This window comes from Chamaea fasciata, unplaced genomic scaffold (genome assembly GCF_029207755.1).
Source record: "Chamaea fasciata isolate MVZ Bird 193981 ecotype frontalis unplaced genomic scaffold, bChaFas1.0.hap1 SCAF_4, whole genome shotgun sequence".
NCBI classification, from domain to species: Eukaryota; Metazoa; Chordata; class Aves; order Passeriformes; family Sylviidae; genus Chamaea; species Chamaea fasciata.
In genome coordinates, this window is record NW_027094089.1 from 36796382 (window position 1) to 36823677 (window position 27296).

At 37.6% G+C, this 27296-nt stretch overlaps 1 protein-coding gene across 1 annotated transcript in view; it reads right to left on the reverse strand.

Annotated features, from left to right (window-relative positions):
• The window catches only part of PCSK5 (proprotein convertase subtilisin/kexin type 5), a 229708-nt gene that overhangs the window by 1860 nt on the left and 200552 nt on the right, over window positions 1-27296 (reverse strand). Inside the window, exons 25-35 of the mRNA XM_066181295.1 lie at window positions 19319-19361; window positions 18356-18498; window positions 17029-17229; window positions 10582-10665; window positions 9877-10072; window positions 7482-7699; window positions 6272-6508; window positions 5558-5788; window positions 3803-3980; window positions 2614-2831; window positions 621-736 (exon numbers count right to left, since the gene is read on the reverse strand). Coding sequence (XP_066037392.1) covers window positions 621-736; window positions 2614-2831; window positions 3803-3980; window positions 5558-5788; window positions 6272-6508; window positions 7482-7699; window positions 9877-10072; window positions 10582-10665; window positions 17029-17229; window positions 18356-18498; window positions 19319-19361 — 1865 coding nt within the window. The remainder of the gene's footprint in view (window positions 1-620; window positions 737-2613; window positions 2832-3802; window positions 3981-5557; window positions 5789-6271; window positions 6509-7481; window positions 7700-9876; window positions 10073-10581; window positions 10666-17028; window positions 17230-18355; window positions 18499-19318; window positions 19362-27296) is intronic.

Genomic DNA, 27296 nt, shown 5'->3' on the forward strand with positions numbered 1-27296 from the left:
TGTTCATAAATTTCTTAGAGTCAAGGCTTTTGCAAACACCTGCAGACCTATGTGATCCCCAGCCTCCTATAAGGGCATTTTCTCAGATGCAATGCTATGAAGTAGGACTGTCAGGAAGACATTCCAGGACAGAGACTCCAGGGTTTGTATCATTGTAGGCATGCCTTGCTGCTATATTCTTGAATAAATGTCTTTAGAAGGCAATTGGTGTGGAAATCTGGAAGGTGGAGTGCCCAGACATATGGCACAGACCCAAATCAAATTGTGATCCTGCTCAACTAAATATACACCTCTGTTAACTTCAGCCTATTCTTCTTCAAGAGCTATCTGCCAGCAAAGCTGTCAAAAATGCAGAAAGATTTCTTACAGAAAAGGTATCAGAAATACAAGAGGATGTCTCAGTTATACTTGAAGAAAACACACTGTATCATTAATAGAACTGATATGTTCATGTAGTTTTGATATATTTGTTGACTATAAGGTAACCGCAGAAAGGAAAACAAGACTTCCCCTGCCAAAAGAGAAAAAAAGTAAGCATACTTAAAGATAGGCACCATTAAAAACTGAGAGAAGAGCAATGTGTTGTTTGTATTGTGTACAAAAAGCCTTCAAATAGGTACCTCTTCTCCTGGTGTCTCCTGGACTTTGTATTCACCTACAAAACAGTCTGAGTTGCAAATTCCATTTAATAAAGTGTAGCTCCATACACAAGATGTGCAGCTGAATGCTCCCTTCCCTAGACAGGCAGACAAAACAACAATATTACAACAGGAAATATCAGCTAACTTCCTTTAAAAATTATACTGACCACTGCTATGAAGCAAAAGGATGTTTGTCCCTGGCAAGAATCATTAGTGAGGGGTTCCACATGAAGAGGCTGGTATTAGAAAAAGCTTGTGCCTAGTCCTGGGGCTTTATGTGCAAACAAAATGAATTTCTTACATGTTTTGATATTCATGAAAAGATAATTTTGTAATCAGTTGTACAGGGAACTTCTGACATATTCAGGAAAATAAATTAGGTCAGAGCACTGAAGTAAAATTGTGGAGAACCTTTGCCAAATGCTGTCCTGCATAAAATCCATACTTATTTGCCCTGTTAACTAACTATTTTCAAACAACCATGAATTAAGAGATGTTTATGTTTGAATGAAAAATAAATTTAGTTGCATAAGAGAAAAGCATTATTCATTAGGTACAGCCAGAGCACCATATGCACCTTGTGTGTCAGAAACACTTTTTAAAGACAGATGCTCTATGCAGTGTTTCTGTGAAACACCGAGTTGATGGGTTTCACTTAAGTGGCAAGATACACCCATCCATTTCCTTGAACCTAGATATTTTCTGCCATTGTCTGAAAGGAAGAAAATGAAAATGCAAAGAACTGACATTAGCAGAAGTTAAAACTGCTGAGGTTAGTAACCTTCTATAACGTAGAGAACTTCCTATATTACTGTGCATAAAAATGATGATAAAAATTCTCTCCCATAGTATTTATACTGAATAATGTGAAAAACAGAGCAGGGGGTTTGTAAATAAAATGTCTATATTTTTTTGTTGCAAATCCACACAAAAATATTTCTGCTATTTTTTATAATGTTGTTATGCAATTACTTTGTAAAAATTCTTGAATGTGGCTTCATTCTAACTGTAATTTTCACATATATTGTAGTGTTGCAGTTAGCAATCTGTACTATCCAGTATATCCACTATCCAAAAACAGTTTGTGTGTTACAATGTGATACGGTATTCTAAGCTGCAGTTTGGAACCCATTAGTTATAATCTCATGTTAAAAAGGACACCAAATGGGTCCAAGAGGATCAATGCTTTTTGTTTCAGAAGTTGTTTAATTAGGAAAATTGAGAAACCAAAAACAGTGTCTCACAGAGCAAAATAGTCTCTAAAATTCAACATGGAGAAATGCATAACTATATTAAAAGCAACAAACTTATGTGCTTTTGATTTCTGTTCACCTTTCAACCTAAAGTTATGCTTTATGGGTCTTTACTTTTCCTACTCTAGGCTATAGAGATGTGTAGTTGGAATTAAGTTCCTTGGCTTTCATGGAATAGCCAACAGTAGGACAGCTCGAAGAGTGAGGTATTTTTCAATCATTCTTAATATTCCTGTGAAAAATGGGGTCCATCTCTGTAAGCAAGTAAGCCCAATGTTTTTATGATGAGTACTTTTGTGAGAGGCCTGGCTGATGGAAAATTCATTACTGTTGTCCATTTTTTTTCTATTCACTGACTTAGCAACATGTGACTCGGTCTTAGCCCTCCCTATTTAGTGGCTGTCTTTCTGTTTGTGCTCTGTGCTGGAAGCAGTTCTGGACAAAGCTTGACAGGAATTCATATACTTGCTTTCACCTCAGTTATCAATGCAGTTGAAATAAATCAATGGAGCAGTGAGTGCAACAAGTCACCAAGAGCCGGGAAAAGTTCAGCAGCTCCTGGAAGAGGTCTGCTTCACCCCCTGTGGCTAAAGGCATGGACAGACAGGTAACACTGTATGTGGTTAATATCTTTGTGAAGTGTTCTCAGATCTTGGAGCTGAGATTCCAGGTGTTTTGATGACTGCTTTTTTTGCTCAAAGCAGAATATCTACTTTTACCTTCACAGGTTAAACAGGAAGGGTGGCATCTCTCACAGACCTTGTTGTCCTTGTTTTCATAGTAGTACTGAGGACAAGAGCTAACACATTCATTCGAGGAGTGCAACAGGTAGAAATATGTATTACAGGAAAGACAGTCTGTGGGTTGAGGCCCCATACACTCCTTACAACTCTTGTGGCATCTTTCACATGATCCAGTGGAATTTTGTGCAAAATACCTGAAATAGATCAGATAGGCATAGCTTTGCATAAAGGGCCAGCAGTGACAGAAAAACCACCATTTCTTTAATCCTTAGCTTTTTACCATGATTACATGCATTTATGTAAATGAATGTACATTACATCCATTTATGTACATGAATGTAATGTATCATTCCAAAATGAATGCAGGTATTTGTAATCTCAGTAAAAACAGAACGAATTTCATTCCCTTTGGCCATTGCAATTCAGCTACAAAGCACAACTATGTATAGTGTTTGCAGTAAAAAATTCTTAAATCTGAGTTGAATTGAGATATAAAGTGTTGAAGTAGGGAGGGTTTGTTGAGATATGGTCGTTAGAGTTCCATTTTAACGGGATGGACAGCCAGTGTGATCCATTGAACTCTAGTTTTAAATTAAAAGGACCTGAAAGAGAAATCATAGGTTCACTTTCTAAATTTGAATTTTTCAAAAGAACACTGAATTCACATTTTGAACTTTATTGGATTAATTATAAAGTTCCTCTCTAGAATTATCAGTGCTCAGTTCAAAGTTGTTTTAATGGTTGTTTTTGTTATCAGCCACTATAAGCGGTAACTCAATGCAAAAAAAATTCAACCTTATCCAAACTTCTTATTTAGTGGAGGCCACAGAGGGTTGGATGCTCTTCTGCCTGTGCTCAGGCTGACTGACATATAACTTAGTATACTTGTTCTGGTTCACGCTGTTCTGTATAGAGATAGCCAAGAGCACCTACTGAGTGTAAGCATGTCCACACCACATCTAAGCAGTTCCCATCTGGGCACAATTTTGGAATTTTCTACTGTGAAGGGAGGTTTTCCACCACCTGTGTACAGTGAAAATACAAGACATTTTCTCCTGAAAACAAAACTCAGTTCTGTTTCACATTGATGTGGAATGCTGCAGTGATCTAATTTCTCAAACCTCTCTATGTGATGCAGATCTTAGCAAAAGGTCTTGGGTCTTACCCTGCTGGACACTGGGTTACGCATCCTTTTCCTTGTCTGTACCAACCCGGTTTGCAGGAAAGGCACTGTGAACTGTGTTTTCCACTGCAAGTGTTGCAAGTGCTGTGGCACACAGAACATTTCACCTCCATGCTGTCAGCATAATGTCCATCTGGGCATGTTTCAACACAGGTTCTGTCTGCAGAGACAGCAATGTAAAGAAACACATCATATTCAGTATTTGCTACAATAAAACATCTTAGGCAGCTGTAGTAGAGCAAACTCTCTATCAGCAGGAGGTGCTGATAGATAACGTACCAGAACAAGAAAAGCCAATGTTGGTGTACAATAATTATTTTTTTATTCTTGTCAATTCATTAGTCCTCATGTCTGTGTTTTATGCATATTAGCAAGCTCTTCAGGACAGTTGAGTTCTTATCTTTTTGAAAAATAAAGTAGCATAATAATGGACAGCAGATGTGATTTCCTTAGAATAATCAAAAGCCATAAGGCAAGTTTTAATCTGCATTGCTGTTTTCCCTAGATTTCTCTCTAAGCATCAATCTAATTTAATTCTTTGTAGATGATGACTCTGATGGGAAATTTGAGATTTAATGACATTTGTTTACTGATCTTTACCCTTGTCTGCGGCTTCTGCTTTATATTATGGAATTAGAAATGTCTTTAATACTGCAAAGCCAGGTAAGTCCCACTTTTTTCAGTGAAATTTCAGTAGTTTTAGTAATAATCCTGAATGAGAAATTAGTAGTATTGTAATAAGCTGCAAGTGCATAAAAGTAATGAAGTACTAAATTACATATTGCTTGTTCTTATTACATATTTGTCTTGATAATTTTGCTGCTTGGATTGCAGCTGGGCAAAGGATGACACTTTCAGATTCGGGGTTTCTTGCATTTCTATCTGAGTTCCAGTATGTTTAATCATAGGACAGAGTCTGGTAAAGTTTTTTCATCAACTTTACCAGTTGTAATGGTGCAAAACAGCTGAATGTGTTGATAAAAATGTAAATCTGATTCAAGGCCTTAGAAATATAGGAATGTAAAATCTGCATTAGAATGAGACTAAAAAAACTTTTAATTTACACTATTTTTTAGACCTTTCCTGCATGAAGGATTATTTAATATTTTTTCTCCCAATGATTTTCTAAAATTTTTGTTTGCTTTGAGAAAAATATGCAGAGAAGAAATGTTTTGGTGTGGGGATTTTTCCTATTTGTTTCCGCAGCTGTATAGTCTTAAACCTACTCTTTGCTCCAAAGTCAGGGAAGTAATTTTGTACCTTAGCCATCCACTAGATGCTGACTTAGTGATCTGTTTTTACAGATGTTTAAGTATTCTTTTGCTCATCAGGTTGCTGCAGGGATTAAACAAGCCAACATGGAAATGTGCATCTTTCATGGATGCATTACAGCAGCAGCAACAACAAACCTAATGATAGCCCTCTTTTAAAGTCCTTGTAGAAAACAATAGGAAGAGTACATACCAAGTAAATGAAACATATGAGTGTTTCCTTCAGTCACGTATTTGTTGCTATTTAGAAATCTTGCATTAGCCCCAGTGAGTGGCAAGCCCTGCCTCACAGAGTTTCCGCATAGCCCTGTTGAAGAAATTATCTCTACACAATTTAACTACTTGACCTCCTTACATTATTTAGATTGGTTGATGCAGCCCAAATGCTTTGCAAATGTGATGAAAACTTGTCTATTCCATGCTTTCAGTGTAGAATGAAATCTAGAGGCAGGAGAGAGACACTTACTGAGAAGGTATTGGTTATTTACACAGCTAAGACACTGGTGTTCAGTGGGTCCCGAGCAGTGGAAACATTTCTTGTGGCAAGACTTGCAAGTCTTAATTTCCTCAATGTAGTATTCAGTAGGAGAGCAGTATCCAGATAACATACAGTGTCCATCATGGTTCAAAATCCATCCATTTCTGCAAGTTAGGCAGGCAGTGGAAGAAGAACAAGTCTGGCATGTCCTGTTGCATGCTGAAAAGGACAAATAGTAGGAATTTCACCATTTCTGGATTTGTGTCAGTGTTATCACAACTTTAATTTTTGAAGGAGCAGCTGGAATCTCAGGGAGATTCCCTCAGCCCGAGGGAAGTAATTTTCAATCCTACGCAAGTAGTTCCTTACGTTTTCTTTTGCATCAACAGTGCTTTAGCAACAGTGAATAGAGTCTCCAGCAATTCTCAGTAATTCTGCAGCCGTTCTGCAGCCATTCTCAGCATTTTACCACATTGGTTGCCTGTAATAATAAACATATGTATCCTGGCTACCTCCCTCTCTGCTTTCTTCAATTTTTGCTGTTCTACAATAAACCTGATTATTTTTCTGCATTAGCTATCCTCTTCAACTCCAAGACACTGGTAACAACATTAGATGTCACACGGAGGCCCTTAGGGGGTGACATTTAAACAGACCCACTTGTATCTCAGTACTCTTCTGAAGAAAAGAACAGCTGCCAACCTTGGCAGTCTTGGGTGGCATCTTCATAGTAACTCCCCTCAGGGCACTCTTCAAAACACATGCCATTGTAGAGGACAAACAGGCTGAAAGTGCATGCTGTGCAGTCATCAGAATCTGGCCCGTTGCAGTCCTTGCAGTCAGCATGGCAGGGAAAGCAGTGCTTGTCTTCAGGGTAGAAGTGTAAAGGGCATTCCTGCACGCACTTCCCTTCATGCAGGAAAAACTCATCCATACACTCTACAGGGGACAGCAGAACACAGGTAAACAAATGGGCAGCAAATTCTGACCTGTCGAAGTGTGAGAGAAGGTAAGTCCTAGGAAGCATTAAATTCTGGAGTATCTGTCATTACAGAAGTCATCAGAACACCTTGAAAAGGTGTTTTTCAAATCTTTCCCCTCCATTGGCCCAACCTTGAAATGGTATCTTCTGTCTGACAGCAAGAAACTCCAAAAAAAGGACACTTGCTCAGCTTTCGTGATATTAACCAAGCCATTTGACACTAATATATAGATGGCCTTTTTTCTGACATTTTTCTGCACTATGAACTGTAAAATCAGGTATGTACATATCTGAAGGTTTTTTTTTTAGTTTATTATTGAAATTTAAGTTTAGCTAGAATATATTAACGTAAATATCTTTGCCTAGAGCTGTGAATAAGTTGCTATTTTATTATGAGTATTAGGATTAATATGTTTATGGTTTGGTTGGTTGATAGCTGTTTTTTTTTTTATTTCATCCATGTTTATGTTTCCAGAATGGCTTGGGGGGGGGGGGGGGGGGAGTGCATTTAGCCTCACCTGGGTACTGAAGACTTTCCTAATATCTTACTTTACAGGGATTTCTTTCTCTACCAGGACTGGTCATTTGCAAAAATACTAAAGGGGTGTGAAGTTCAACAAAACTAGGAAAAAAACATTCTGTATTTTATATTGGTGCAGATATCCAAGTTTTTAAGGTTGAATACACTAGATGAAAAATGAAATCAAACCAGCAGGAATCTCTGAAGAACTACAGGACCAGGCAAAGCAATGTGAAATCTTTATAGATTAATCATTTGGTCTCACCATAATCTATTTTAGAGATTAACAATGATAGGCCATAACTTTTTTTTTTTGCACATTACTAAATTCGGATTTGGTTTTCTGTCAGTCTTTCTGCAGACACATCCAGGTAGATTTTACTCTACATAACAGCAGTTCTTTGTAATACCTGTGCATATTTCATCTTGAATACATTCCTGACACATTTCAGGGCAATGTTTGCAGATTCCCTCAGAGGCAAAATGCTTCTCTGAACAAGCAGATTTACATTCCCAGTGCTCCAGAAGCAAAGGACTTTTACAGGACAGGCATTGGGTTGCACTTCCCGTGCATGTCTTACAGGATCCACTGCATTCCTTGCAAGTTTCAGAATCACTAAAATATCCCCTATGGAATGAAAAAAAACCACAAAGCAAACTGCTGGTCACTCCAGGCTAAGAGAATTACAACTCTAAATGAGACCCTCCCAACACATACATTTCACTAGATCAAATGCGTTTCTCACACAATTTTTTGCCCATCTTCCATTTAACATCCTCTGTGTCTAAAAGCAGAAAATATATATGGTTAGTGCTATGTGAAGGGCTTTCCTTTCTCTTTGTACCTGCTGTCTAAGTTATGTTGAGCTTTTATGTCTTTATTTCCCCCTTATATAACATAGAAAGATATATAACATCTGGGAAAACCTGCAATCTCTAATCTTGTGCAGCTTACCTGCAATACTGATATTAAGGAAAGAAAGAGAAGGGTAACATCAGTGGCTCTAGAGAGGAGAAAGAGAAGAATTGACTCTGGAAATGTAAAGGCTAGGAAGAATAAGGGCAGGGATTGAAAAAACCTCAAAAGCACAGGATATTTGCATAATACTGTCCCTTAGTGAGAGCAGGCTAGAGATGGCAAAGAGGGAGTACATTTTGCTGGTATCTGTGGTGTGAGAGAAAATCTGGACAGACAAGCTGTGAGTACTAGTCATAAATATAGAAAAAATCTGCACCACTGCTTCAGGTGAAGATGCATAGAAGAGATGCTGAATTCAATCTGTCTACACTCTCAAAACCAAATCGTTACAAGGTTAAAGGGTAAGTCTACCTTTTGAGATGATTACTAATCCACAGAGCCATTGATGTAAACTAAAGAAGTTGAGACAGAAAGTACTCCCAGAATATGTACTTTACATTAACAAATTTGTTACTTCTTATAGAGGGATGTTTCTCCGTCCCTTCTTGGACATGGTTTTTCCAAAGTCTGGGGAGATGCATTAGGAGCAAGGTTAGAGAAAACATTGGAAGAGTGCCTGCCACCTATTCTCATCTTTTTTTATCCTCCAACTTTTGTCAAGGTCCTGCAACTACTTCTCACAGTCCTGTCATCTTTCCTTGTTCCAATGTTGAGTACTCAGCCCAGTCTTTCAAAATTCCTCTGTCAGAAATTAATCGGGCAGTAAATCAAAACTTTTCATCCCTTTTTATCCCTTAAAAACATGTCCCAAAACCCAAGCCAACTCTCTTAATAAAGAGTCTCATCTTTTGCTCCAGTTGAAAGTAGTTGTGTCTCAAGAACTTCACCACAGAATCTGAAACTGGAGTTTAAACCCTGTGAATTTTGCTTAGTGATGGGAAACCATTATTTACAATCTTGAATTTGAGGGAAAAATGACTAGTGCTATATAAAAAGTTTTAATTTGGTATTTTGACTCTGAGCAGGATAACTGGGAAATTAGTATTGAAAAGAGACATATTAATGTCAAAACACAATTAGTGGTTGTATGCCTCAGTTTCTAATATTAAAAGTTGTTTCTGGACTAGAGTAGGCTTTATTGCAATTACCTTGCACTCACTGTGACATTTCATGAAGAAAACCTGTTCCACTGGCCCTCATTGACTTATTTGACAAAATTACCAAGAAGGCAGTGGCAGGGAGATTGTAAAAAAAGGAGCGTCACGTTTTTCTGAAGAAAAAAGGTTAACCAAGCAAGGCTTTTTTCTGCATAGCATTGGTTTTATGTATATAAACATAGGATGAATGCTGATGAAAAAAACATAGAAAAGAGAGAACCTGATCTACGCATGTGCCTGATCTAGTGTCCATTGTAGTCAAATGGGAATCTTTTTAAATTCCACATATAAAAATAAATAAAAATAAACATGAGCCAAAGAGAGAAACACATATCACTTAGCTCTGTATTTACGTATCAGGACTCTAATATGTTCACTGTCTGAGTTTGTATCTCTGCTTTGTACTACTTGGAGGAAGGATCAAACTGGAAATTGTCTAGAGCCTTTATTATCATTTGCCATGGAGTACCATGTTCCTAGTAATGTTGTTGAGAGCTGTTCCATCTTTCAAAGGATTTAATGTCTTACCTTCACTTTTGATTTTTTTTACTTTTTTTCTAACCAAAAGAAAATACTGTTCATTCAGGCAGTCTGAAAACTACATTTACCTTAGTTTCTGGTAAGTTGTGTTACATTAAAGTCTTCCTTGAAAGTTTAATAATGGATCCGAACTTCAAAGAGAAAGAACATAGAGAAAAAATCAGGGATGATATAAGAGGGGTTACTTACTCAGGGCACTCCTGTAAACATTTGCCTTTGTGGAGGAAGAGCAGCTGGTTCTGTTCAGCCTGACACTTCTGACAGTGCCAGTGGTCAGAGCACACCTCACAGTAATCCCTGCACATCTCACACTTTCCACTTGCAATGCTGCCAAAATATTTTGGAGGGCACACAGAAACACAGGTATTGTGGATAAGAAATTTTCCTGGCAGAAGAGCAACCCAGGGGGGTAAAGGCATCAGTTAGAAATATACTTATAAAACAGCTTTCAACTTCTCAAAAATCAACTTGTATTCTTAAAAGAATGAATAAAACATGCTTTTCTTTTAAGAAAAAGAATGAATAAAACATGCTTATCTTTTAAGACATTTCCCACAATATTTTGCTCAGACTTCACTGACATCGACATATAGAAGGAATTATCAGGATTATCTATTATGTCTCACTGAAGAAATCCCTATTCAATAATTCTTGCATCATATCTAAAAATTTTAATTAAAAGGAAAGAAAAGGAACACCATCAACATGACAATATTTTAACTCCTGTTGCCAAGGGCATGCCCTATTGACTGAATTCAACTGTTTATTTTCTGATTGCCCTTTAAGCTGTTAAAAGACTTTGTAGTGACTAGGACAAAAAGATTCTCTGGAAGCACATAGGATACAAAATGTTATAGTCACTTGCAAACTTATCCAAGGAAGCAGAAATGTTACCTTCTGGACATGAAGTACACACATCAGAATATTTCTCACAGGTCATACATAAAGAGTCACAGGACAGCAATTTTCTTTTTCCATCTGGGATGAAAGGGAAAAAAATTCGTTTTTTTATTAGCTGGTTCTCTTAATTTCTTCTCCCTTTAGAAGGGACACTCTGTATGGATATTCCTAAGGTGTTTTGAAAACGCACCTCTGTGAATTTTTGGGATTCACAAAGTTGGAGAACTTGATGATTGTGCTTGACTCCTCTCTCCTAAATGGTAAGTTATGAGTTGTATTAAAGGAAAATATTAATGTTTTCTTTACATTCACTAAGGCATTGTTCTGGACAGCTCATCACAAATAAGAACAATAATAATGTTATAAATTTTATAAGTATCCCAATAATCTTAATTTCAGTGTAGTGCTCCAAGCCCAAATACAGATATGTTGTACTAATAGATTAAAAGCAGAAAGATCTAAAAGGTATATACATTTGGGGACTTGGTTTAATGAAGTATTTCATGGACATTTTGAACAAAATTGTTGTAGGACACCATTACCCTGTAACCTAAAAGTTCTGAGTCAGAAGGAGACAGAAATCATATAATCATAGAATATGCTGCTTTGGAAGGGACTATCATCAAAATCCAGCTCCTGGCCCTGTGCAGGGTACTCCATAAGCTGAGACCATTGTCCAAATGTTTCTTGAACTTTTGTCGGGCCTGGTGCTGTGTCCATTTTCCTGGAGAGCATATTCCAGTACTCAGTCACCCTCTGGGTGAAAAATCTTTCCTGGTGTCCAGTGTAAACCTCCCCTGACTAAACTTCATGCCTTTTTCTTGAGCCTTGGCACTGATCGCAAGAGTGAAGAGATCCATACCTGCTGCTCCACTTCTCCTTGTGAGAATGTTGAAAACCACAATGAAGTCCCCTCTACTTTAAGCTGAGCAAACCCAGAAGACCTCAGTCTCTTCCTGCAAAGCTTCCCTTCCAGACCCTTCACCATCCTCATGGCCCACCTTTGGATGTTTTCTAATAGCTTACTGTCTTTTCCATACTGTGGTGCCCAAATCCGTACACAGTCCTCAAACTGAGGCTGTATCAGTGTGGAGAAGGGCAGGACAGTCCCCTCTTGAACCAGTTGTTGGTGCTGTGCTTAAAGCATGCCAGCACACACTTGGCCCTCCTGGCTGCCACGGCACACTGTTCATTCACATTCAACTTGCCATCTGTCAGAGCACCCAGGTGCTCTTTCCACAGCACTTCTCTCCAGCCTCTTGTTCCTTAGTCTGTACAAGAAACTAGGGTTGCACTGTCCCAAGCTGCAGAATCCAACACTTGCCCAAATTAAAATTCACACAGTTGGTGATTGCACATCTCTCTAACCTATCAAGGTTTGAGAATAACATTTATTAAATAGTTCTCCCCAAAGGTACTACTGCCTGCTGTTTCCCTCCAAAAGGGAGCCTAATGAGTGTCAAATGGAGTTCTTATGACTGAGGAAAAGCAGATTTTGATTATGCTTTGCAGAACCATCTGTTATAAAATGACAAGGACATTGGAGCATCATACCTAACAGAAAAAAAGCCTGCTGTGCAATCAGATCACATACCCAGCATGCAGCTTTGTGTTTTGATACCAGCAAACTACAACAATGGCTAAATGTATGTCTAATGAGAAAATAATTATGGACCAACAGACAACACACAGAAGACTTGTAATTTTTCTGAAAATAGAAAATAAAGACAAAACCAAAAGTTACTTGCAGTTACTTGCAGGTTGAGCTATGCACCTCATTTAGCACACCCAGCTTATCCTGCCAGTCAAATATGTATGATTTCTGTTGGTTGATTGATGATAGTAACGATTAACCAAATGCAACATATCACTAAATCCTTTTAGTCTGCCTGTTATGGCAAGATGGTTTAGAATACTGAAATTTTGAATGAAAACCATGCTTTAAGTATAAAGATGAGGGAAGAGAGCAGGAAACTTATATAAAGCCGTTGCCCACAAGGAGAAACAATGGGCATTAAACTAAGCAGATGAAAAGTTGTATATGCAAATGGTACCAGAGGAGAAGAAGAGAGAATAATAATAAAGACATGAGAACAAGAGAATATGAACGAGAGAAGTTAGGTCCACATTCAGTGTGACTGGGGATGTCCATAACAGTATGTAATGGCCACATCTGGCACTACCATTAGCTGAGAAGCCTCAAAAACTCACTGAAGTAGAAAAAAGTCTCAGTGTAATGATCCATGGAGAGCACATCAGATCACAGTCTGGGTGTTTAACAGCAGGTCATTCAGCAAGGACATGGTTTTAGTCAGTCTTCACCAGAACTACTTGTGAACACTACCTGTACAGGATAATGAAAGCCTGTGGTGTTGCTCTTCCTGGCAACTGGCAGAACGTAAAACTTCTCCAGATATAGCTGTATCTTTAAAAGTGAAGTGAGAGAATTTTACAGCAATCAGTAACAAAGGCATGCATGACTAAAGTCACTCAAGCTCCACCTAAGCGCAGAGAAATAGAACAAAAGTAAGTTGGCAATGGGGAAAAAGGTAGGGAAGAGTCTCTCATAACTGCTGGGATCAGTCGATGGGCTGAGCCTGTCTTCTCCCCCACAGGGACGCCTATTGGGTAAGAATCATGTTTTCTGCAGGCCTAGCATTTTATTGGGGATTGGAGCTTGTCTGTGTATTACTCTGAATACATTTTTCAGTCAGATGCTATCACTGACAGCCTTTGAACCTTAAGCTGTCAGGATTTTACATTCATAACGGGTGTTACTCCATGAACTGTCAGTATGTGTCCTGTATGGGCACCAGCAGTGGCTGGCAGTGGGTAGCACTCTAGTAAAGAGGAAGATGTGCTGAGGGGTCTCCCTTACACTGCTGGTTTCCCTGGCTGAGTCAGTGGAAGCAGCTTCTGATCCAGCTGGACTGCTCAGTGAAGGGTCCCCCAACAGGGCACTGACAGAGTGGCCAGGCACAAGGGCCTTGTCTTTCCTGGGATGCTAACAGACAAATCAAACACTAAGGGTCCAGTAAATCCTCCCACATTAACACTGACTCTTGCTGACATAATTTCTATGGCTCTCTTTCCCCTGCTGAATATCTTTTTTCTATATTTCAGGTTACAGTATGTCCTGCTAAAAGGACTCTACTCTTTATAATTGCCATTGATTGCAGAGGGAAGTTTGAGTCTTTTTTAAGACATGTAGCACATAAGTGTTTTGACTTCTCTTATGCAAATAATTCTCAAATAGGTAATTCCTTACTTTTTTGAGGTTCACTGTCAAAGGGTTTTTTGGGGACATTACTCCTTAGCTTCATGTTTTTCATTACTCTTCAGTATATAATGAAACATTAAGAAGCGTCCTTAATGTTCACTGTAAGAATATAATACTTCAGAAAACTGGCTGTTATAATGTTTTCTATTAGCCTAACTTTATTTTTGTAGAGCTTCTCTTTTGCTTTTTTTGACTGAAGATCAGGCAAAGTTAAGCACAGAAGTTGTTAACAATTGCTGAAGAATATTTAAAGGAACTCATTCTTTCTAAATGTTTGAAGCCTTACCATGCAAAATAAAGTGCTTTTTTTGTTTTGTTTTGCTTTGGTTTTTTGTTGTTTATGTTTGTTTGGTTGGTTGGTTTTGGTTTTTTGGGGGAGGTTTTGTTGTTTTTTTGGGTTTTTTTTTTCTGTTTTTGTGAACTAGTTTGAGTTTTTTTCTGTTTCCCTTTAGCAGTATGTCCTGTTTTTTGTAATAGTTACTATTTGCCACCAGAGGGGAATGTACACAAGAAATTAGGCTTCTGCTGACAACAAAAACAACATATAACATCCAGTCAAATATAAGAAATATTTGAATTTCCCAATTTGAATATTGACAGAAGAAATTTGTAATTTTTTTTAAAGTTCTGGATAGGTAAAACAAGCCCTTTTTTTGTGACTGTGGCTTTCAATTACTAAAAAAACTGGAACTCTGCACACATTTAGTATAATATGAACTTCTTAAATGTACATGTCCTTCACTTTAAATGTAGGATCCTTCCAAAGACTAACCTTATAAAGCTGAAAAAAATGGTCATGCCACATGTACTTCCTTGATCTTTGGATTGATTGCAAAAGGAAAGCTTGAAAATTACTTGGTTTAAGCTGTGGGTTTTATTTTCCTTTCCCTTAAAGGACTTGAGTGTTCAACAAAAATGAATGATCTTTGGAGATCTACAGAGTGGTTTCTATCCTTAAACTTATATTCTCTTTTTTAAAAAAAATTTTAATATCCACTTTTTATTTTCAAAAGCAAAAACCCTCTGTTTAAAATTGGGTCAGAATCTGAGTTGTCCTGGGTTGAAGTATATTCTATCACCATCTTCATGAACTGTTGAAACCCGGTGAGGCAGTGCTCCCTGCCTCCTCCACTCTGGCTTATCTTCTGTTAGTGGGCCCATCAGCACCTTTGCTACACAGCTCACAGATAACCCCCTCCTGGACTACCTCCTGTTAATGGGCCCATCAGGCCTTATCACATGACTCACCATCCCATTGTGAGATGCTCCGCCCAGAGGGAGGAACCAAGCATTCCAGCCTGGATATAAGCTGAGACTCTGAACACCAGAGAAGCGCTTACCCACTGGATTCCCAGAGGACCCGAGCTACCAGACCTTTTTACAGGATCACTGCTTCAGGAAGACCACCTCATCTGGACTGCTTCCATCACTCTGCTCAGGTTGTATTCTGACTCTGTCAGTGGTCTTTTGTATTATTGCATCTATTTTATTTTACTTTCTTTCTTTTTTTCCTATTAAATTGTATCTCTGACTTGGAGCCTCTCATTTGTTGTGCTTTCAAACCACTACAGACAGATGTATTTTTACTACTGGAAGGATAGACAAATGATGTGCAAGATGGAGAGAAGGAAGTTTCACAGGACAGGAATGTTCATTTATGCAGAAGTGCATCAGATGTCTGCTCAAAAGAAAAATGTTGACAAGAAGTCACTGTGAGTGTGAGAAAGAGATAAACAGTAGACAGACCAGACTACAGATGTGATCTTTTCATGGCACCGATACAGATGTAGTTGTAAATTGAAAAAACCCAAACTTGCTTGTTTTAAACCCAGACTTCCTTGTATTAAATGCAAGGAAATGCACGTAGGAGATCAACTTTCTATTAATATTCTTATTTTATGTCTCTCTGATATTTTTTGATGTGAAGAAAGATTATTCCTTTTGACACATCATTTCTCCAATAGATAGGCAATTAACTGAAATGGTAAATATTTTTTTCTCAAAGTATCAATTAGTGTATTTTAGTTTCTAATACAAGATCATATTGATGTAAGGATTGTCATTCTTGAATGTGTTTAATTCAAATGAAAACATAGGAAGCAGGAGTATGTATTTGCTTGATTCAAAAATACAGCTAGTAATCTGGTCTTTTGCTCCATTCAGCAAATGTCCCTGTCAGATACTTTTTGTGTGTTCTTAAAGTTGTAAATCCCTAAGCTTTAAAATAGATTCTGCTACTGTTCCATCATAAAATTTGAAAGTCCCCTTTTTTCCAGTGGCAGTTTCATTTTGTAACATAAACATTCTATATGTTTATGGTTATATATTCTTTATATATTGACATAATGGGAATGACAAATAGTCTGTATATGCCCTCTTCATTTAAAACTTTTTAAAGGAATTTGTGACAGTACTAGGTTGCATTTGAAGATGAATAGGAAGGAAAGAAATATTTAAAATTATTACAGTGTTCCTCTCAACATCTCTAAATTACAGCATTTTTGTTCCAAATAGCTTTGGGGTTTTTGGGAGTCCTTTAGGAATAAAGAATTGTTTCCCTCATGCTGTGGTTGAGACCACCAAGAAAAAAGTAATTATTTTGTGAAAGTTGTGGAAATGGCCAGTGTAGGGCCAGAATGTAGCCCTACGGCCCATATTTGGTCTCTCAGAAAGCAGTGCATATCTATACAGAGAAAGGAAAGAAGAGATAGTTCTTTTTCACATCGCACACACGCATAGTCGCACATTATTTAATTTTCCATTTCCTCCAACTTATATTGACTTCTCTGCAGGGAACAAATAGCCACAAAGCTGGTCTAAAACCTAATCTATAGGGCACCCAGTAGTTTAGATAAGGAACTCCCAGTCCCCTAATCTATTACACATCTTTTATCTTTTTAATATTTTTATCTTTTTTTGTCAATTATGTTTTTAATCTTTATTCAGATAAGATAGCTAAGGAACACCTACATTGTATTGAAATGTTATACTATTTTCAGGGAAATGATTTTCAGTTTGTGGAACCAATGGGTTTGGTCAGTACACTTCTAAAATGACATAAGTACGGTTTCAAGCAGTCTGCAAGATCTTGCTATATTTTTTCTAAATTTGTAGGAGTCATCAGAGAGTCAGAAAAGATTACAAGATCTCTTTCAACTTACCACTCCAGAACTTCCCAGCTGGCAGAGAATTATCTGGTTTCAGGCACTGCCCATGAGATAGTTGGAAATTGTTTTTGCACCTAGTACAGTTCTTGTAACTGTAGCCAACACAGGTTACACAGCTCCTGTGGCAAGGCTCACATTCCCTGGAGATGACATCAGTGAAAAAGCCATCTTCACACTCACTCACACAGATGCCATCTGCAATAGAAACAGAGCCTGGAAGCATAATGACCCCTGCCCACCCCTCTCTCTCCAGCAGAAATGGTTAAAGGAAAAACCTAGCATGTAAGAACACATGAAATATTTTTCAGCTATAAAAACTTCTAAGTTTTTAGCATGAAATATAAATTCATTTCAGCTTTATATAAGAAACTTCACAAACTTCAAATCAATCTGCATTTAAGTTTACCTCCAACTTGGCTTTAATCAAATACTAAACATTAGTACATACAAATCTAACGGAAGTCTGTGCCTGGGTAAAAGTTTTATGGTTGAGTCCTAACAATTATACTGTTTCAATAAAAGTTAAAGATTAGATGCCTCTAAGATTTTTAGATATATGCAAATTTTAGACATATGCAAATTTATACAATCTCTACTTTCTGCTGAATATTTCAAGTTTAAATCTGATTCAGATTAAGGTTTGGCATACCTCATCAAAACCTCTGGATGTTGTAGCACTTACAGCTTTTTGAGTTTTGTCTAATTTCAGTTAAAAAAATCATAGATCCACAGCTCACCCTGGTTGTGACCACAGAGTTTTCCATGAGTGTGATGCTGCTACTGGGAACTTTCAACAGCCATTGCAAGAGAATACTATGACCTCAGGAATTCCTGTGATTCTTTTTTGGCACCATGTCTGAACCAGACCTACCTGATTCATGGCTTCTTTAAAAAGCTAGGAGATTACCACTCTTGTGTGAATCTGGTGTGGAATTTAGTGGTTTTAACTGAGTTTTTTTCAGAGTGTATAAAAGTCGAAGTAAAACTGGGGTTGCAAATAGTAAGGAAACATTTCAATTTCTATCTACAGCTTAAAAACCCTCCTTTCACAACATCTGAATCAAATACAAATTTTTTTAATGTGCCTGAAAGAGCTGAAATTTAAGTATATGGACCCTTTGAACCAAATTACACTACCGGGTAATATAATCACTTTACATTAACTCAAATGTCTGATTCTGCAAAGAGTTAAGTCCCGTCAGCCTCCACTGCCTGCCATAGAACAGATTTATGAATTTGAGAATTTGGATCCAGAATGTTTTTCTAAAGGCAAAGTCTAAAATATTTTTGTGTATTATGCCATTCTTTGTACTTTGCTTACCTGAGAGATAAAAGCCTTCCTCACATGAGTCACACCCATCCTTGTCACAGCTGTCACAGTTGCTAGGACAGTCCCTACACTGCCAAGAACTTTCATCTCTGTAGGTATTTTCTGGACAGTATTTATAGCAATGGTGCTTATACCTGTAAGATAAAGTAGAACACCATTAGTAAGTTTCTTTTGAAGGTCATTGAGTTTGTTTTTTGTGTGTTTGTAGGAACGGTAATGATCAAACATGATCAGCATAATGAACAGAAAATATTCCTATAAAGAGGATTCAAAGTATATTTGAGGTTATTTTGTTTATTCAACTAGAAAAGTCATGTTTCTTAATGTTAGGATTCTTAAGTATGATTAATTTTACCTTATTTTAAAGATAGGCAGAAACATGAATCCATACTTTGTTAAAAATTATTATATCATGATCGTAAAGAGCTCATTGTTTTTAGAAACATATAATCCAGTGTCTTGTTTATAGAGTCAACATAATCAATATTTTCTTTTCCAATTTTTACAGAGATCTATATATGCTCTCTTTGAAAAGCAGTAATGTTCTTTTCTCTCTATTTAATTTAAGCTTTTAATTAACTTTTCATTCCTTTGCATAAACTCCATACATTTATAAGTCTTATGAACTTCAAATACCAGAACAAGACACAACATACTAAAAGCAAATTTGTTTCCAATCCATACGCACTGTATAACTTTTTGACAGTTTTTGTTCCATATTCTTCTCTTCTGATAAGCAAAGGTCCCACCAGTCCATGAGTTTTAACAGGTCTCAGTACTGAATAATTGGCTAGTTTTCCAACATTTCCCAAGACTTTTTCCGATTTACTGTTTTTCAGACAAGCAATTTAAAGGATGAGACAACATAGCACAGATCTATGTAGTAGAGAGCATATTTTTTGCTTCAGAAAAATGCATAGCCATGAAGAGCTAAATATATACAGCTATACTTACATGTAGTAGTTTTGAATGCATGTTATACAGATTCTTGGATCATCTGAAATCAAAGATATAAAATTATGTAAATAATTTTTGGAGGAAAAGCCAAAATGCCAAAAAGAACTTTTGTGACACCGATTTTATGTTTATATTTGTTACGGTAAAATAACTACAGCTGTAAGAAGAACATCATTGTCTCTGAATCTCTGTTCACATTTATTTTGAGATTAAATCTTCCACAACCGGATCCTGGACTGTATTTTCCTAGTAACCTGTGGCTTTTTAGCCCTCAGCATAATCCAGGTACCTGGAAGGAGCTAAGTCCTTAGGAAGGGATGATCTGAAAAGCAGAACCTTCACAGGGGCTCAGGTTGGATCAAATGAACTGTTAAATGGAGACTGCAACTTACCTGAAACAATAATTTCATCCTATTCCTTTATTTGTTGCAAAGATCAGTTAAAAACTTTTGACACCTCTAAAAGCATATTTTTCAGACATCTCAGTAATCAGTTTAAATTCCAAAATCCTGAGCTAGACTGTTTCTATATTTGGAGAGGGGGTAATGGTGGAAGAGGTGGTGGTGGTGCAAGTCTTCTGGGTAAACTTTCCCACCAGAAAACTAATTTCTGTATTCAAAACATTTGTTGAATGTACAGGAAAGTGTTATGCAACTTTTAAAACTCTTGAAATTATGGATCTGACTCAAAAAATGAAGAATATTTTTTATAACTTTCCTTCTGTCATCTTTCACTCACTATTTCTTTCACCTTGATCAAATATCCCAGAAGCAGCAGAATGGAAGGAAATGAAACAACCTGGGTGAATATATTTATAAAGAGAATCACAGAATCACAGACTATTTTAGATTGGAAGGGACCCAGAAGGATCAGTGAGTCCAACTCCTGGCACTGCACAGCACCATCCCCAAGAGTCACACCATGTGCCTAAGAGTATTGTGCAAGCACTTCCTGAACTGTGTCAGGCTTGGTGCTGTGACTGCTTCCCTGGGGAGCCTGTTCCAGTGCCCAGTGACCCTCTGGGTGAAGCACCTTTCCCTAATATCAAACCTAAACCTTCCCTGACACAAATTCTCTTGGGCTGTCACTGGTTTCTGGTCACCACAGAGAAGAGGTCAATGTCTGACCCTCCTCTTCTCCTCATGAAGAAGCTGTGGACTGTAGCCAGGTCTCCCCTCAGTCTCTTCTTCTTCAGCCTAAATAAACCAAATTACTTACTTCAGCTACTCTTTATAAAGCCTCCCCTCAAGATTCTTCACCATCCTTGTGGCCCCCCTTTGGATGCTTTCTAATAGTTTAATGTCTTTTTTATATTCTGCTGCTCAGACTGCACACAATCCTCAAGAGGGGGCTGCACCAGTGCAGAACTTCCCCTTGTTGAGCTTCACATGGTTGGTGATTGCCCAGTCATCTAATTTGGTGAAGTCTCTCTGCAGGACATTCCTTTGATGAATACAGCAGCTCCTCCCAGTTTTGTATCATCTACAAACTTCCTTAGTATTCCTTCCAGTCCAGCATCCAGCTCATTCATGAAGATGTTGAGAAGCACAGGGCTGAGATGGAGCCCTGTGGAACACCACTGGTGAGAGGTCATTAGTTTGATGTCACCCCATTCACTCTCACCCTTCGTGCCTGACTCATGAGCCAGTTGTTCACCCATCCCATGATGTGTTTATCCATCTGTGTGCTGGAAGCTTTGTCTAGAAGACTACTATGAGAGACTAGGCTCTTCATTTCTGGAAGAATTGAAGAGAACACTACTTTCTCTCCTGAATCAAGGAATCATGGAATCAAGTAGTTTGGAAGAGACCTCTGATATGAGTGAGCCCAACTTTTTACTAAACACTTTGTCAACTAGTCCATGGTAGTAGGTGCCATGTCCAGTCTTTCCACAAACACTTCCAGGGACAGTGACACTACCACCTCCCTGGCTATTCCATTAGGTCTAACCACTGTTTCTATGAAAAAATTCTTCCTAATATCCAACTTAAACCTCCTCACGTGCAGAAAAAAAGCATGTCTTCTCATCCTGGTACTAGTTGGCTGAGAGAAGAGGTCAACATGCATCTGGCTACAAAACTCTTTCATGCAGTTGTAGAGAGTTCAGAAGTTCCCCCTGAGCATCCTTTTCTCCAGGCTAAACAATTCCAACCCTCTCAGCTGCGTGGAGTTATTATGGTCAAAGCATAAGATTTGGCACTTGGTCTTTGCAGTGTCCTGAAATCTCCTTGCAATAACCTTGAACTTCTTGTTGAAATATCACTGGTATCCCCGTGAAAGCAATATGGGAGGCAGTATTTCTAAGGCTCTATTAAGCTCTTCATTATTTTGGTGAGGTCCCTGATTTGGGCCCCAAGGAGGCAGCAAACTTCCCTGAAAAGAAGGTCTGGTCTGCAGATGGTTTAGATTGTATTTGCTTTAATGTATATTTTCTTCAGTAATTCCAGCAGAAAGCTTCAGCAGTTAACATTTCTTGACTGTTTTGATTCATGACGCTTCTGAACTGCAAATTGTCGAAGGAGTAGAAATACATGCTTTGTTTGTATATGTAATTTTATAAGTATGTTTGGTCAGTGGCTTCTGAACTAGGTGAATTTCTGGTTAGATCCAGTAGTTTTCTTCCATGCTCTTATTTCTGTGGAGAACTTTAAACTAAAATCTGGAATATTCTGTACTTGCAGAACTCAAGGTTCAGTCTCATATCTTAAGTTTTTCCACTGATTTTTCCCAAGCCTGGATTTTACACAGGAAGAAGTTTTTCTTTCTCAGAAAAATAAAAAATTCAAAGAGAGAAAGTTTCTTCAATACATTCACTTTGTATCTTCAATGTGCAAGGAAATTGTCTTTTACCTACACTCCAGGAAAGACAACATTCTTTAATGTAATGTTCTGCCTATAGTGAAATGTTGGGACTGAAAATCAGAGAACAGTTCCAAAACTTTCTGGACATTTTTTTCTGCACAGATTGCATATTATCATCACAGAAGCTTCTAGAAAAAAAAGTCTTATTATCTGCAAATCTAAAACCCCTTCTGCAAGACTACCCTCTTGCGGAGGATTCACTCTGAGATAAAAAGCTATCATAATTTTGTCTTGAAAGCCAAGGTCTATTCATCATCAGGCATGGTTTGAAGAAATGAAGTTTTCCTTTCTCATTTTTAGGTTGCTATGGGAACCAGTTTAGTTTTCACTCATTTATCATGTCATGATAAACCTGTATCTGTAAGCCTGAGTCTTTTCACAGTGCTCCTCTTTCAGCTGCCTCACACTTCCTTAAATCTTCTCCAAATACTTTTCTTCTCACTTCCACAGCCTTATAAACTCTGTTTCTCCATTCCACTCTGTATAATGGATCTTGTTGATCATTTGTATATTATTTATTCTCACTTTCAGCCTTTATAGCTTTAAGTTTTTCACACAGATTTTGTAACCCCAAACAAATTAAATAGTTAGGCTCTGGATGACCTTTGAGAGTGGCTCAGGACCTTGTTATATCAGAGTGACTAAATGCCACAGCTGGGCCTAAATGCCTCTTTGGCAGGCCTTTATTCTCAGGGACATGACTCCTTGGTTTTTTCAGTATTAATTTCTTTTATAAGGTACCTTTGAAAGAGAAAAGTGTTATAACTTTGCTGAACATTTTTCACTCTGCACTCTACTGAGGAGCACTTTACTCTCAGTGTTAGCCTTTGAAAACAGTCCTAGTGCAAATGGTGCAAAGCCATGTCATGGTGCTCACTGTAGAATTCTGGATGGATCAAAAGTTGGTATATATTGTATTTTACTGCATGGAGATGAGGTATTCTGTAGGAACCTATAAGAACTATTCATAACATAAGATGTTTTACTTTCATAAGTTGAGTGAGGTGCGTGGAAGAGAACCCACAAGTACTTAAGAACTGGGTCAGGAAAGTGCGGCTCCTTGGGAGCACACTGGCAGGAAGATTGGCATCACAAATTGAGAGGATGCCTGACTTACACAATCTGAGTGGAAGACCATCCTGCATTGATTCCTGAGTTTATCAATGCTCTGTGTGAGCTCCATGTAATGCAAATATTTACCTCCTCAGTGAACTAGGTTCTTCGATTTACTTAGCACTATTAGTTAATGGTGTGGCAATTTCTGCTTGTGAAATGTATTTATGCAAGCCAGTAGATAAGGCATATCAGAGAAGTCTGCCACTTATCACCTTCAAAGGTAGCCAAATTTAGTGTCTGTTCATTATGCAAGTGCAAAAGGGCATATGTAAATTGCATGATTAGAGAAAGAGCTGAAGTAATTAGAGAAAACACTTTAGCCCACATGTTGCATTTTAAATATAAGAAATAGGACCCAAGATTTTTATGTTCTTGCATTTTATGGACTCTGAAATTCTCTTTGAATAATTACTTTAAGTGGCTCAGAATCTGCAGTTTCACTTTATTTTTTCTCTTGTTCTGAGCATTGGCTTATAGCCAAAGGCTTTCTAAAATGGAAAGTTTGACTTTGAAGAAAGTGCCTGAAATTTGTTACGGTTTAAGAAGTCTGGAGAAAATATGAATGCTATCCTGTAGTTACCTAAACATGTGAGTAAGTGAACTTGCATTGAGAGGTGGAAGGTAAATGCTGCAACGGCATAAAGAAAATGCTCTTCCTTAATATTTTTTGCAGCAGAACTTTGTCTCTCAAAAAGCTGCTTTGGTTGAGAAAACTGGATTTAATTTTGTAGACTTCACGACGTTTACTGGCGCCCATCAGAAAAAAAGACATTAAAATTTAATCAAAACCTGATGGTCAAAGGTAATGAAGAACTGCACCTCCCATCTTCCTGCATCAGAGGGAGTAATCCTTCATTGCTACTCTAGAAAGTAGACTCAGCATGTCCAAAATTGGGTTATAAGAGCTGATACCAAAGGTATGAGGTATCAGAAAGATAGCCTTGGCTGTGTGGACTTGTGATGTATCCAGCACACCTTCTTAGACACTTTGTCTGTCGAATATTGTGCTTGTGTTTGCTTGCACAGAAATAGGGATATATTTGAAGTTTTTGAGAATTTAGATTTAAATTTTGGTACTAAAATCACCCTTAAGGCTTGGCCTGTGCCTGTGGGAGAGCCTGTCTTTCAGGTCTCATGGGAAGTTGTGCACAGTGATGCTAATTAGGCTTGTGTGCCGTCGAGCAAAGCCAAATGCACCCCAGAGCATGTGAGCAGGACAAAGTGGGGAGGTGAATCTTAATGTGCACAGCCATTGTCTGGACACTGTGTACACAAAGCTATAGATTTCTGGGGATTAGCTCTTTCTAAGGCAACATCCCTATTGGCATTTCCCAGGACTTGTCCGTGCCTGCAGCCAGCATGGTACCTGTGAGAATTAAAGATTCTTTACATCCTTAAAATATGAATGGCCTATGAATTAATGAAGTGAAACAGAAAGAAATGAAATATCTGAACTTAAAAGAAAGCATAATTTGCATTTTAACTACATAGACTTACCTGTCATTGATTAAGTCTCTCTCTCAGAGTTCCTATCTTTGCTTTTAGACTTTCAGTGTTGAAACAGTAAAGATATATTGTCACACTGGTGCCTTAAAAAAATCCACTTGAAACTTGGAGGAAACCAAACAGATTTGACTACATCCCTTGAGGATTCCAGTAGGTCTTACAAGCAAACACTACCTACTTTAGTGTCCTCAGACCTGGTGAAGAATAACCTGCAGTGTTACTTATTGCGTGGGTTTTACTTTCTTCTCTGAAGTGCCTGATATGGGATGCAAAGTATGAAACCATTATAAAAGTATGATACCTCCATCTTAATCTGGATGTAGTGTCACTACTGATCAAAAAGAGAGATTGTCCATGTAGACTTCCTCTATTCTGCTGCCACATGGCATCATGCCAGAAGGAATCAAATCTTATTAATTTTCCTGTCTGTGCAAAACAAGACAACATTGCCTGAGACTGCAGATGGTGGTTTAATTCATTATTTGGTGCCTTGTGAAAATAATTTTTTGAGAAAACTCTTTCAGACTAGTAGGAAAACAAGTTCAATTATCTTAATATGATTACATATTCCTCCTAAAAACTAGACTTCTGTCTACAAGAAAAGAGAAAAATATAATAATCTTTGTAATTTTCAGGCAGTAAGAGAATAATTTGCATTTTGCTGCTCCTAGTTTAGAATGTTTAGAATTTAAAATAAATAAAACTTCTGTAAGTGACTCTGTGGTCAGTATAAACTGAAGAAGTTAATTATTTTTAATTCTAAGAGTTTATATTGAAGGATCTTAAAGGACTTCAGAAGGAGCAGGTACTGAATGATTTTCTATGAGAGAATGGTCTTCAGTCAGCTGAAGATCCATAAATATGCACAAAATATATTTGCAGTTGTAGATATTACCAGTTTTCAGTATGTGAACTATAAAAAAATTTATTCCAATTACTATGATTACTACATTCCTTTTTTTCCCCACTGCACTTTAACCTGAAATGTTCATAGCGTTGAACTTTTCCTACATCTTCCCTACAGTTCTTAGAATAAATTATTTAATTGTGTTAAAGGGGAGATAGACAAAGGGATTGCAAGACACTCCAGCATCCAACTAATTTTAAAAGGGAGTCTGTAGAAAGACTATGAAGATGTGAAACTAAATGTAACATATTGCTTATTTTCTCACCTTGAAATTTTAATAATTTATTTTTATGGCAGTGTAATTTCTCTAGGGCTTGCAAAATAATGAAATTCTTGTAAGAGACAGGCATTAAAGGTTTTGCGTTCTAGCATTTTTTAAAGGAAGTTTCTAAATAAGCTTTCTGATTAGACATGAGAAAGCCATTACTGTACTTAACATATCTAGGAGTGTAGTTGTTGATATGCCTAAAAATTCACTGAATGTTAAGAGTAAAAGTACAAGCAAATATCTACCATACAATATAGATGGATATAGGGATCTACTATGACTACCTGACTTAAAAGAAGTTGAAGATTACAGGTTCTGCCTTACTTCAAGAATACCTTATAGTTTGCAAAATGTGCTTGGGACTGTGCTTTTAGGCCACTACTGTTCTTCTTTTTCAAGCAGAACTAACAGTAAACCAATCTCTGACTCTCAGTAATGTATGCATCACGAGCAACAGAGACTCCTTAATAGAATGCCTGTAAGTAAACCCTGGCATCTTAATACTTCTGATTTTGCGCAGTAGTGACAACTAATTCAGTTTTCGTTTTATCATTCTGTTGATCCTTGAAGCTCTAAAACCCTCTTTTAAATCAGAACTTAGAGTGTAAGAAGTTGAAAGTATGTAGTGAATATTATGGATGATTAATATTTAGGAGATCAGTGATCCTCCCAGGAAAAGGCAAATGACTACAGTCCCTTCTTCTGTATGCCAGCTGACCATGAACAGCCTTTCCAGTCTCCTCATACACACCTCTTAAGTTCACAACAAAGGAAATCTTCCTCTGAGTCATTTGAAATTACTATTTTTTTAAAAAATGTTGCTATTCAGACATTGACATTTCTCCCTAATTCAAAACAGCCATTGCCTCTACAGAGTTTCAGAAGAAAAATAAATAATTTGAAGTCAAAATCATTGTAAAAACACAGAAAATATTAACACCGGGAAGTAACCTCTGATAGCACCAATAAAGATAGGTATTGAAACGTACACTCTCCCTTAACTTCTCCTCCCCTCAACCAAGCAGGCAGCTGCCATGAATCTGGAAAACATACCATACAAAAGGAGACCACAGTGTAGTTGCATTCATATTAAAACATCTTGTCATTCAACAATATTGACGGGCAGTTGTAGTCACAGAGGAAAGCCTTAGGCTTGCCTGAATTCACATGGAATGGCTGGTCACCTGTATCTCAGGATATTTTTTATGGTATCACATATTAGATCAGACCACTGGCAGAAAGAAGGAATTATGTGATGAAAATCCTTATGGAAAGTTAGGTATGCCAGAAATAGAGCTGGATAGACAGTTGTGGTT